Below are 13,161 nucleotides of genomic sequence, written 5' to 3'. Positions count from 1 at the left end.
TAGGCTGACAGCTGTAGCTCCAATTCGACCCCTGGCCTGGGAACATCCATATGCCACTATGTGGCCCTACAAAGCAAAAAAAAAAAAAAATGCTGTGTAGGCTAAGCCAAATACATCTGTGGACTGGTTGTGACCCATGGACCACCAGTTTGTAGCTTTAGCTTTTATGGCTATTGTATGAATTATAGGGATAATAACTTTTCATCAACTTGTTCAAACCTGTTAGGTTTTTGGAATTAGGAAAACTCTGACAAATAATGGTTCTTGCTTTACTGCAAATTTGGTTATGCTATCCCTAGTGATCTAGGCATCGAGATATATAAGGAATCTGTCCACAACGAGGACATTTTCCTTGTTTTCTAGCAAGACAGCAATCATAATGGGGTTCCTACTGAGCTTTGAATATCTGACTTCTTTTAGGCTGTCCTAGTGTTTTCTTCATGTCAGAAACTTGTACAATTTTCTTTTGAAGTTGATTTCAAATTTAGTTAAATTAAGGCTCCTTTGGTTGGAAATAACAAAAACCTGCTTGAACTAGTTTAAGCAGAAGGGGAGCTTACTGAAAAGATACTGTGGTGGTGAGGCAGAATATTAACTCAGGTCTCAGGTAGGAGCATGGGCTTTGATGCCTTCTTTGATACGGCCACTGATTAACATTTGTGGCTTATGGGCTCCAGGGAGTAACATCCCCACAGGCCCTGTTTACTATAGGGAGTGTACCTACACCCAGATGGACTTGAATCCCTAATCCCCTGTGACTCAGTTTAGGGGAAGAAAAGGACAAGGAAACTAAGAGACTTAGGAACATTTCCACACCTTAAACCCTATTGGACAAGGACTGATATGGGTAATTGAATAAGGCCAATGGGAGAAGACCACATCTCTCTGAACCTCACGTTGGTACCCCCCCCCACCTTTAAGGAGTAAAAACCCCTATAGGACAATAGAGAAAAGGGGGCTCTTCTTCCTCCTCCCAGTAACCCTGGGAGCTATCTGCTTTCCTTTAGTAAAAACTTTGCCTATGTGTTTGTGGAGTTCGTTCTTCGACCACGGTGAACAAGAACCCAGATTCCGGCACCATCTTTCCGGCATCAGTGGTGTACAGAGGCTAAGAAACAGTTGACCAACTAACCCTGAGCAGAGTGGGAATCAGGCCAGCTCAGCGTGTCGGTGTCAGGAATTTGTGGACCCTTCCTCTAGCACGTGGCTATGGTGACTCTTAACTCCCAAGCTCTTTGTCCCTTAGTTCAATTTCTCAAGAAAGAAATCTAACTGGCTTAGCTTGTTACCTGCAGTGCAGATGTTCTATTTACTTCTGAGTCTTTGCAGAAATGGAATCCTCTGCCCCGAATGATCTTCAACTCATCTTATCCTAGATGAAGGATGACCTTCATGAAGGACGGACACCTCTTCCTTCAGGTTTCCACGTAGCTATTCTTTCCTCTGTGAAGGCTCCCTGGACACCCACGACAGGGTCCTGTGGCCTTTCTGAGTTTTTTTTTTTTCCCCAGAGTGTCTTACCCTTGTTAACTTGATCAGAATTATTATTGTAGACGTTTGTCCAACCTAGCATTTACTGGGTGTTTCTACCAGTCACTCTTGTAGGTTCCTAATCACAAAGCCTGCGGTTTTCTGGCTTGTTCCTTTTTTCCTAGGAGTTACTGAGGTATGTCAGAACATTATAATTCATTAAGAAACCAAAGAATACAGCTGGAGTTTATGCTACTTTTTAGCTTGAAAATCTTATTTAAGTATTTTTGCTTTAAAATCATATTTCTGAATAGATTTACAAGGAGATCCTGCTGAATAGCATTGAGAACTATGTCTAGATACTCATGTTGCAGCAGAAGAAAGGGTGGGGGAAAAACTGTAATTGCAATGTATACATGTAAGGATAACCTGACCCCCTTGCTGTACAGTGGGAAAAAAAAATCATATTTCTATTTGGAAAAGGAGATTATGAAGATTTATGTTGATTCTTTTTCTTTTGTTTTCTTTTCTTCTTTTTTTCTCTCAGGATAGAGCCAAACTTGCCTATTTTGACTATGGAGATATCATTTGTAAAGAAGGTGAAATGCCACAAGGAATCTACTTAATTATTTCAGGAATGGCAATTGTAAGGGACCATTTATTCTTTATTGAAAATATATTTTCTAATATGTAATTAATCACATAAGAAGAAACTTAGGAACCAAGACGTTTACAAAGTTTTAAATAATTTCTTTTCCAAATGAAACTGTTTCTATTCAGAGTGAACATTGCAGCTAAGATATAATGATAATACCCACCATCTGAAAGGTGCTTCCTATTTTAAAAAATGCTTTCGTATTTATTACTTATTCCTTACAACAATTCTGTGAGGAACAGTATTTTATACAATATTCAGATAAGGAACCTGATTCTTTTTTTTATTTATTTATTTTTTTATTTTTTTTTGTCTTTTTGTCTTTTGTTGTTGCTATTTCTTGGGCCGCTCCCGCGGCATATGGAGATTCCCAGGCCAGGGGTTGAATCGGAGCTGTAGCCACCGGCCTACGCCAGAGCCACAGCAACGCAGGATCCGAGCCTCGTCTGCAACCTACACCACAGCTCACGGCAACGCCGGATCGTCAACCCACTGAGCAAGGGCAGGGACCGAACCCGCAACCTCATGGTTCCTAGTCGGATTCGTTAACCACTGCGCCACGACGGGAACTCCAGGAACCTGATTCTTAACCCTACTTAAGGAGGGTTACTTAAAAGGAAACCACAGTCAAGAATGGAAGAATAATAGGGTGTGTTCCCATTGTGGCTGAGTAGAAATGAACCCTGCTAGTATCCATGAGGATATGGGTTCAATCCCCAGCCTTGCTCAGTGAGTTAGGGATCTGGTGTTGCTGTGAGCTGTGGTGTAGTGTTGCAGATGCGGCTTGGATCTGGCATTGCTGTGGCTGTGGTGTAGGCCAGCAGCTGCAGCTCCAATTCAGCCCCTAGCCTGGGAACTTCCATATGCTTCCAGTGTGGCGCTAAAAGGCAAAAAGCAAAACAACAACAACAACAACAATAATAATAATAGACCACAATATCAAATTCTTAACAGAGATCAAACAAGAGGAAGATCATACAACTTTTAGCTATAGAAGGATTTTGGTGTCAGTATAGTGCTAGGGACAAGAATCCTTTAGAGACTGAATACTAGTAGCTAAATCCATGATAAACCCTTGCTAGACCTAAATAATTCCTATATCCTAGATGACAGTTACAAGTGACAAACCCTTATTATAGTACAGATAATTGGCTTTCTCTTTTTGGGATGGCTGTTTCAGACCTTAAAATATCAAAATTAGTCATGGAAATAAATGGCTATAGTAAATGTAATGCTAACATGTATAGCATTAAGTGGTACTTTTCAATTCATTCATTCAACAAATATTTACTTCACTACTTTCATGCAGCGGGTACTGTTTATTCTAAGTATAGTATTGACAAACAAAAATCCCTGACTTCTTAGAGTTTAATTTCTAGTAGAGTCATAGAAGGAGATGGGACAATGAACAAAACATGTCAGTTAAATATATAGTATGCTAACAGTGAAGGAGAGATGAGGAGGCTAGTTGTGACATTAAAAAGGATGGTCGAGAATGGCAGTATGTTATGACATTTAATCCTTGTATCAGCCCTATGAGAAAACTGATGGACAGAGAAATCAGTTCATTTGCATGCATCCCTCCTTTGATGACCACTTCCTTTTTTACATTTGAATGGCTCATGTGATTATGTTGGGCGAACAGGATAATCCAGGATCATCTCTTTAAGTTTAGTTTATTAGTAACCTTAATTCTATCTGCAAACCCCCCCCCCCATAGCACTTCATAGATTAATGTCGGATTGAATAACAAAGAGATAGGAATCTTGGAAAGATTTCTTTAGAATTCTGCTTCCCACAGGTACTATCCTCTTTGTTGCTTTGTAAAAAGCAGAGATAGTCTTTATCAAAGGGTCTTTAAACTGCATTCACAATTAAATTAAGGGACTTCCTTTGTGGACTAGTGGTTGAGACTGGGCATTTTCACCGCTGAGGCCCAGGTTCAATCCCTAGTCTGGGAACTGACATCCCACATGAAGCCACTGCATGTTGTGCCAAAACAAACAAACAAAATAAAGTTATTACCTTAAAAAAATAGATTGAAAAATGTCAAAGTTGTTTGGAAGCATGAATGCCTCTAAAAGTTTGAATGGTAATCACTAGTAGAGAGTGCAGTTTTCATAGCAACTCCTTTACTGAATACCATTCCCTCCCTCCCCTGTTTCTTGTGTCTTGAACAGTAATAGCCTTGCTCTGAAATTCACAGCTAAAAACTTCCTGGAAGTTCTGTAATCCCTCTGGTTGATTCCTGCATCTTCTTCCTGAAATCTGATACCTTTCTTTTACCTATAATGGGCCTACCAGTTCTTTTCATGAAATAACCAACCAACCTGTGTTATCCTAGGACCTTTTTCTATTAATGTCTCATGGTAATTATTCTTAAGCATCTTAAGGGAGGCAAGGCTTCTACTGAAATCATGATTTTGTTTGGAGGCATATTAATTCATGATACCTGATTTATGCATCCATGCAATCAAAAGTTTTTTCCACCTCAATCACTAGCCTATTATGCTAAGAATATCTAGGACACTCAGAGTGTGTGCCTGCATTAGTGACAGACTGCAATGACTTTTTTTTTTTAAATTTTATTTGTATGGCCGCACCCACAGCATGTGGAATTTCCTGGGCCAGGAACTGAATCAGCAACAGCTGTGACCTATGCCACAGCTGTGGCAATGCTGGATCCTTTAATCCACCATGCCAGGCCGAGAATGAGCACACACCTCCACAGTGACCCAAGCCACAGCAGTCAGATTCCTAAACCACTGTGCCATGGTGGAAACTCCTGCAATGACTACTTTTGGTGGGATTTTAATGTAAGGCAGGTAAATAGCGGTCATCTATCTGTAAAGCTAAAGATTAGGAACAGTCTTTGCCTTGGAGAGTTGAAATGTGAAAGAAACTGTGATTTTTTTTTTTTTCGATGTTGAAATGTTTGTTATTTTTTTAAAACTCAAAAAATTTTATTATGTTTATAGTTGTGCAACAATCACCACAATCCAGTTGGTAATCATAACTTTTCCATGTCTGTGAGTCAGTATCTGTTCCACAAAGAAGTTCATTGTGTCCTTTTTTTAGATTCCACATATAAATGATAGCATATGGCTTTGGTGTCACACTGTCTGACTTCACTTAGCATGATAATTTCTAGGTCCATCCATATTGCTGCAAATGCCATTATTTCATTCTTTTTTATGGCTGAATAATATTCCATTGTGTGTATGTACCACATCTTCTTTATCCACTCCTCTGTTGATGGACATTTAGGTTGCTTCCATGTCTTGGCTATTGTATATAGTGCTGCAATGAACATTGGAGTACATATATCTTTTTGAGTCATGGTTTTCTCTGGAGAGATGCCCAGGAATGGGCTTGCTGGATCAAATGGTAATTCTATTTTTAGTTTTTTGAGGAATCTCCATACTGTTTTCCATGGTGGTTGCACCAATTTACATTCCCATCAATAGTGTAAGAGGGTTCCCTTTTCTCCACACCCTCTCCAGCATTTATCATTTGTGGACTTTTTGACGATGGTTATTCTGGCTGGTGTGAGGTGGTACCTCATAGTAGTTTTTTTTTTTTTTTTTTTGTCTTTTGTCTTTTTTTTTTTTTTGTTGTTGTTGTTGTTATTGTTGCTATTTCTTGGGCCGTTCCCGCAGCATATGGAGGTTTCCAGGCTAGGGGTTGAATCGGAGCTGTAGCCACCGGCCTACGCCAGAGCCACAGCAACGCGGGATCCGAGCCGCGTCTGCAACCTACACCACAGCTCACGGCAACGCCGGATCGTTAACCCACTGAGCAAGGGCAGGGATCAAACCCGTAACCTCATGGTTCCTAGTCGGATTCGTTAACCACTGAGCCACAACGGGAACTCCCCTCATAGTAGTTTTGATTTGCATTTTTCTAATAATTAGTGATGTCAAACATCTTTTCATGTGTTTTTTGGCCATCTATGTCTTCTTTGGGGAACTGTCTGTTTAGATCTTCTGCCCATTTTTTTCATGGGGTTGTTTGTTTTTTCTTGGTATTGGGCTGCAGAGTGTTTATACATTTTGGAGATTAATCCCTTGTCAGTTGCTTCATTTGTGAATAGTTTCTCCCATTCAGTGCATTTTCTTTTCATTTTCTTTAGGGTTTCCTTTGCTGTGCAGAAACTTTTAAGTCTAATTAGAAGCCATTTGTTTATTTTTAATTTTATTGTCATTACTCTAGGAGGTGGATCTGAGAAGATATTGCTATGGTTTATGTCAGAGAGTGTTCAGCCTAAGTTTTCCTTTAGGAGTTTTATAGTATCCAATCTCATATTTAGGTCTTTAATCCATTTTGAGTTTATTTTTGTGTATGGTATTAGGAAGTATTCTAATTTATATTTTACATGTAGCTTTCCAGTTTTCCCAGCACCACTTATTGAAAGGATTGGAAACCATGATTTTTACAAAGACTTATTCCTCCTTCACACCTGAAAGGATTCATAAAGGCTTTTCCTGCTGTCATAATAATTGTAGGAACCAGAGGGAGCTCCTAGGTTTTGGTCAAGGGCTTTTAATTTTGTTTCCATTTGCAGCTGCAGAGTTCACCTCCAACCTTTGGAATAGAGAGGAGCCTAAGGGCTGAAAGAGAGTCCACATCCAGGTTTACAGAGTACTGTACTAGCGGGGACATAATTGGAGAGCTGTGCTGTCTGCTTAAGCGTGAGTTTGAATATACTGCCATCTGTGAAACTATTTTACAGGTAAGAAACTGGTTCTATCTGTATTATGGGTTGCTAGTTAATTATTCCTCAAAGAGGGCCAGTGTCTTCTCTTCCTCTGGATTTTGATATCTTTAGTCAGTCACCCATCCAGCTATTGTGAAGCAGTGTAGACTAGCTGAGAGAATGCCAATTTAATGTCTCACAGCTGCCATGGGATCTGGGGGTGGGGAGAGTGTTTTATGATCATTTAAAAATTTTTTATGCAACTTTTAAAGGTTACTTTCCATTTACACTTATTACAAAATATTGTCTATATTCCCCCAAGTGGTACAATACATCCTAGTGCCTATTTTACATTCAATAGTTTGTATGTCACACCCTGACATACTGTTCACGTGGCATATGGAGGTTCCCAGGCTAGGGGTCCAATTGGAGCTGTTGCTGCTGGCCTACACCACAGCTGAAGCAACACCAGTTCCAAGCCGCATCTATGACCACTTGTTGCTCACAAGCAACACCGGATCCTTAACCCACTGAGTGAGGCCAGAGAGCGAACCTGTAACCTCATGGTTCCTAGTCGGATTCATTTCTGCTGCTCCAAGATGGGAACTCCACTTTTTTTTTTTTTTTTAATTAAAAGATAATATACCTAACTTACGGTGTTATGAAGATAAGGAAAGTACATACGTAAGGTGCTTGGCATATTTAGGTGCTCAATAAATGGCCCCCATGATGAGAGCACTTTTAAAAAGTGTTCTGGTTGGAGTTCCCGTCATGGCTCAGTGGTTAATGAATCTGACTAGGAACCATGAGGTTTCGGGTTTCGTCCCTGGCCTTGCTCAGTGGGTTGAGGATCTGGCCTTGTTGTGAGCTGTGGTGTAGGTTGCAGACGCGGCTCAGATCCCGTGTTGCTGTGGCTGTGGTGCAGGCTGGCGGCTACAGCTCCGATTCGACCCCTAGCCTGGGAACCTCCTTATGCCATGGGAGTGGCCCAAGAAATGTCAGAAAGACAAAAAATAAAAAAAGAGTTCTGGTTTTTCACTGCTCTTTCCTCCATTTTTCACTTGCTAAGTAAGAAGTTTATTTAGCAAATCAGTGACCTGATGTTCCGCTAGCTGTGGGGGATTCAAATAGAAATTTTCCAATTTGCAAAGAATTCTTAAGTTTTAGGGACCGTTAGATGCAGTAGATCAGGGTCCAGAGTTTGAGGAGGGTGACAAACCCAGAAGGGAATGTTGCCTCATCAGTTTCATATGTTTCATTTTTGGATGAGGATAGAAGGCATAAATGTATTCACAGGGCTGAACTGAATTCACTAACGTTCTGGTACCTTGAATTCTGAGTCACCCTCCTTATTCAGACTGGCACTTTGCTATAGAAACAAATACCGTGAATGAGCCCACTTTATCTACTCTGGCAATAAAAATAGGCAAGTTTATGTGGCTTAGTTCCTTAATCTTGGGCTCATGAGCAGTGTCCTTTATCATAGCTATTGATTGGTATAAAATTTCCTGGCCTAATATTAAGTCTATAGCTTTAATTGGACTGTACATTTTTATCATCTTAAATGGCAGTGTATCATAATTACTGTGCCAGAGTTGATAGTTTTTCTAGAAGGTGAAGATGAAATCTATAGGCATCTTTTTTTTTGATTGTCTTGTGATTTAGTTTTGAATCAAGCTTATTGCTTGATACCTTGTTGTTTCAGGCCTGCTTTATCTCCCTGGAGGATTTATATGAAGGTTTTGATGTCTTCTGGCCATCCCTGGAATATAAAATATGGCTAAAGCTTGCTCTCAGTATTGCCTATCAGTATTTTGAATCAAGTCTTGTTGATGAGGTAAGTCACATGATTAAAATATGAATGAAATTTTATTTGCTGTATTTTTTACAAAATGGATTTCATATTTTGGAGACAAAGACAGAAAGGAAGGTTGTGTCTGCTGTTTTTATTTTTTATTTTATTTTATTTTTTGTCTTTTCTATGGAGGTTCCCAGGCTAGGGGTCTAATCGGAGCTGTAGCCACTGGCCTACACCAGAGCCACAGCAACACAGGATCTGAGCCACGTCTGAGACCTACACCACAGCTCACGGCAATGCCGGATCCTTAACCCACTAAACAACGCCAGGGATCAAACCCGAAACCTCATGGTTCCTAGTAGGATTCGTTAACCACTGAGCCACGATGGGAACTCCATTGTGTCTGATCTTTTAAAGATTCCAGGATTTTCACTACTCTCTTATCCTGACTTCTTGTGGGTTGTCAGTCCCCTGTGATGGCTAATTTTCTAAGGCTACCTGCAGTCATTCCTTAAAAATAATAAAGTAGATTCAGCAAATCTTAATAGGTAGAGCCCCAGAAATCAAACATAGCATTAGTTAGAATGGGTTAATGAACACTCAGCCTGGTGTTGATTATAGTCTACTGTATCTGCGTTAATATATATTAATCTGGCTTTTCAAATCTTGATTGAGTTTACTGAGCCTTGTCTATGAACTTTCTGTCCAAAAGGTAGTTCAAGTTTGTTCTTGGACTGGCATAATATACAATTGTATGTTTACATCTCATTTGATAATTATTTGAGCACCTACTGTGAGTCAGTAACTGAGGAAGTGATAGATTTGAATTTCAGCAATATACATTGAATTGTGAGACTGGATATAAATATTGGGTTAAAAAATTAGCATGTCTCAAGAGAATGGGAATACAAGCCACAGACTGGAATAAAATATTTGCAAAAGACATATCACATAAAGAACTATTATCCAAAATATACAAAGAGCTTTAAAAACTCAACAATAGGAAAACAAAAAGCCTGATTTAAAAAATGGGCCAAAGATCATAACAGACACCTCACCAATGTTACATGAATGGCAAATAAACAGGAAAATATGGTTCACATCATATATCATCAGGGAAACGCAAATTAAAACAACATGTTACCACCACACACATATTAATTGGCCTATATTTGGAACACTGAGGGCACCACATGCTTGCCAGGGTGTAGAACAACAGGCACTCTCATTCATTGTTGGTGAGACTGTGAAGTGGTTTAGCCACTTCAGAAGGCAGTTTGGAGATTTCTTACAAAACTAACATACTCTTGCCATATGATCTAGCAATCACTCCTTGATATTTACCCAAAGAAGTTCAAAACGTATGTCCACACAAAAACCTACACACTGATGTTCTTAGTGGCTTTATTCCTAATTGCCAAAACTTCATTTTCTTCAGGTAAGTACCCGGGGGTGGCATTGCTGGATCATATGGTAGTTTTATTTTTAATTTTTTGAGGACCCTCCATGCTGTTTCCCATAGTGGTTACACCAGTTTACAATCCCACCCACACTGCATGAAGGCTTTCTCCACATTCTTGCCAGTGCTTGTTATTTGTTGTTTTTTTTATGATAGCCATTCTGATAAATGTGAGCTGGTTTTTATTTCCTTGATGATTAAATGATGTTGAGCATCTTTTCATTGGAATTTTCTTTCTTCTTGATACCATGAGTGATTTTGTATGAGTTATAGGGAAAAAAATCTGATTTTATTTTATTTTATTTTAGGACTTAACGTTTCAGAAATGCGTGGTGCTCAATCATGCATATGTGGAGACTTTATCGAGCTATAACGAAGTGACTATTGATAATGTGAACATGAAATTCGTTATTGTTGTGTACGGCAGTGTTATTGATACTAAGACAGAGATACCATATCTTGCACCTTGCATTTTACCTAAAACCTGTGAACAGGTAAGGAAGAGCATTTATAGAGTCATTTTCTGTTCATGGTGCCCCATAAGTGACTTTAAAACTCAACTGACCACCTTAAAAAGAAATCTAACCTATGGAGTTCCCATTGTGGCTCAGCAGTAACAGACCCGACTAGTATGCATGAGGATGTGGGCTCGATCCCTGACCTTGCTCAGTGAGGTAAAGGATCCAGTGTTGCTGTGAGCTGTGGTGTAGCTTACAGCTGCGGCTCAGACCTGGTGTTGCTGTGGCTGTAGTGTAGGCTGGTAGCTGCAGTTCTAAATTTGACCCCCAGCCCGGAAACTTCCATGTACTGTAGCTGTGGCCCTAAAAAATAAAAATAAAAAGTAAAAGAAATTTAACCTAGAAAGACCCTACAGTTTTCACCTGCCCATTACAAAATAATCAAAATGTAAACAGGGCTTCTGTGTACTGTTGTGCAAGTTGTGCCTTGTACATGGGTGTCACTGAGGGACAGATGGGGCAGGAATTTGCCTGCTCTCTGCTTGCCAAGCTGTTTGCCCTGACATGGGCTGTGCCTCCCCAGAAGAAGGATAGGGTATGTTCTTTCCTAGATCACAACAAGGCATCAGCACCACATGCTAGCATGGCCCTGGAAGTATCTGCACTGGTTGATAAGAGGGAAGATGAGTAGGGACCATGTCACTTGTTGCCACTTTAGGGGCTATGGGCCCTCAACTTGACAGGGCCCTGGGTCTCATCATTCCATACCTCTGTATGGAAGAAGGAAATGTGAACATCTAGAACATAACAGGGATGGGAAGAGTAGAAGCATGGTCTCTAATTCGCCAAACCACCTGCCATTGCACTCCAGAGGGGATGGGAGGACAGAGCTCAGGAATGGGAGAACCAAGAGGTGGTGAGAAGAGCTGACATCTCTTTAATCTGCTAACAAGTTTCTCCTCTTTGGGAGAGACCCTTTCTTCTTGTTCAGGCTGGGAAAGGTCATGAATTGAATGATAATTTATGTCCTGGAAAAGTTGATACTCCTAAAAAGTGTATTTACCCCTTTCATAACATTCTCATTTCATCAACCTTTCAACAATTCGGGGGATGGAGGTAGTTGAAATGTTTTCTAATAGAAAATGAAAATCACTTGAGCTTTGAAACAAGTGATGGGGCAAATGGGAACAATCCCCACTGTTTAGTTTGTTAAGACACTTTGGTTTGGGGTCAAGCCTACATGGATTTAAAACCTGATCCCTGTGCCCACTAGCTGCGTGAGCTCGGAAAGGTGCCTTCAGCTTCCTATTAGTAAATGAGAATAAAAGAGGCAGCTATCTCATAAGGTTCTTGTGAGGATTAAATGAGATGTTATGTAATAATATCTAGATAATATCTAGAAATGACAGTTAAAATTGTTACTTGTGTGCTCCTTGTGTTCTGGGAGGACAGTTTTTTTTTTGGCTTTTTGCCATTTCTTGGGCTGCTCCCGTGGCATATGGAGATTCCCAGGCTAGGGGTCAAATTGGAGCTGTAGCCACCGGCCTACGCCAGAGCCACAGCAACACAGGTTCTGAGCCGCGTCTGCAACCTACACTACAGTCACAGCAAAGCCAGTTCCTTAACCCGTTGAGCAAGGCCAGGGATCGAACCCGCAACCTCATGGTTCCTAGTTGGATTCGTTAACCACTGCGCCACAATGGGAACTCCTGGGAGGACAGATTTTGTGGTGCATGGGGCAAAACTCTAGGAAAGTGCTTTATTTCCATCTGCGCCCTGGGCCCTTGCGTGTCAGTATTGGAGTAAAAGTAACTCAGTGGATGCTGGGGATTCCATTTTCCAAACTGGTTACAAGAAATTTCCTTTCTGATGTCAATAAACATACAAAAGATAATTTGCTGGTCCAACTTCTTGAAACAACGTTGAAGAGGATTTGAAGTGAAAAAAATAGAGCTTAGGTTGGAGGCCCAGTTCTAGGTTTTGGCTTATTTCTTATATTCTTTGGAAAGGTTAACAAGGGAGCTAGTTAGAGATTTAAAAAAAATGCCCGTTTGACTAATTTTGACTTTTTTCCTTTAGGTGCAGGGAACTTCAGATTTAAGCAAGCTGCTGATTATCCAAGCATCTGAGCCTGTTAAAAATAGCAACACCAAGGCTATGGGTGAGGAGTAGCCCTTCACTGGTAGGAAAACCGTTGAGAAGGACTTCTGATATGTTTAAGATTCATTTCATTCTAAGAAAATGATTCCAGGGCATTGTGTATGTTTATCACCATCTCCATTCTTAGGTCCACCCCAGCTGCCACATTGCTTCTGGGAGGTCACATGTGAGAAACTTCTAAACACTGAAATTCTGATGGCTCTTTCTCATGTTTCTCTCCCTATACCCTTGTGGGGGGATGGCACCTTGTAATCTGGTCCTGCAGGCTGGAGCCTCATAGTCCTTTGCAGAGCAGAGCAGGAGTAGGGGGGGTGTAGACTCACATAGCAGGCCCAGGTGTGGGAAGCCAGGGTTCTCTAACAACCCAATGGAATATGGAACCTGACCCATGTTCACTGAATATTCCAAACCATGATCCCAGCCACAGCTCAACTGACTTACTTTGAGGTGCCCTTTGATAGTCAC

The 13,161-nt window shown here is 40.5% G+C and overlaps 1 protein-coding gene across 15 annotated transcripts in view; it reads left to right on the top strand.

The window, feature by feature from the left end:
• The window catches only part of SLC9C2 (solute carrier family 9 member C2 (putative)), a 74,598-nt gene that overhangs the window by 58,485 nt on the left and 2,952 nt on the right, over nt 1-13,161 (top strand). For 10 of the 15 annotated variants that reach the window (XM_084977627.1, XM_084977633.1, XM_084977639.1 and 7 more), the window contains 5 exons: nt 2,018-2,116; nt 6,690-6,857; nt 8,527-8,658; nt 10,387-10,572; nt 12,616-12,697. In XM_084977627.1, coding sequence (XP_084833753.1) covers nt 2,018-2,116; nt 6,690-6,857; nt 8,527-8,658; nt 10,387-10,572; nt 12,616-12,697 — 667 coding nt within the window. Of the gene's footprint in view, nt 1-2,017; nt 2,117-6,689; nt 6,858-8,526; nt 8,659-10,386; nt 10,573-12,615; nt 12,719-13,161 lie in introns of all 15 variants that reach the window. The other 5 variants (XM_084977629.1, XM_084977632.1, XM_084977638.1 and 2 more) reach the window with 2 other exon arrangements.

This window comes from Sus scrofa, chromosome 9 (assembly GCF_054392235.1).
Source record: "Sus scrofa isolate SSC_HxYL_T2T_F1_AM1 chromosome 9, Sscrofa_HxYL_maternal_Yorkshire_Landrace_v2.0, whole genome shotgun sequence".
Taxonomy (NCBI): Eukaryota; Metazoa; Chordata; class Mammalia; order Artiodactyla; family Suidae; genus Sus; species Sus scrofa.
The sequence above is the reverse complement of the archived record's forward strand: the minus strand, read 5'-3'. Positions and strand labels throughout refer to the sequence as shown.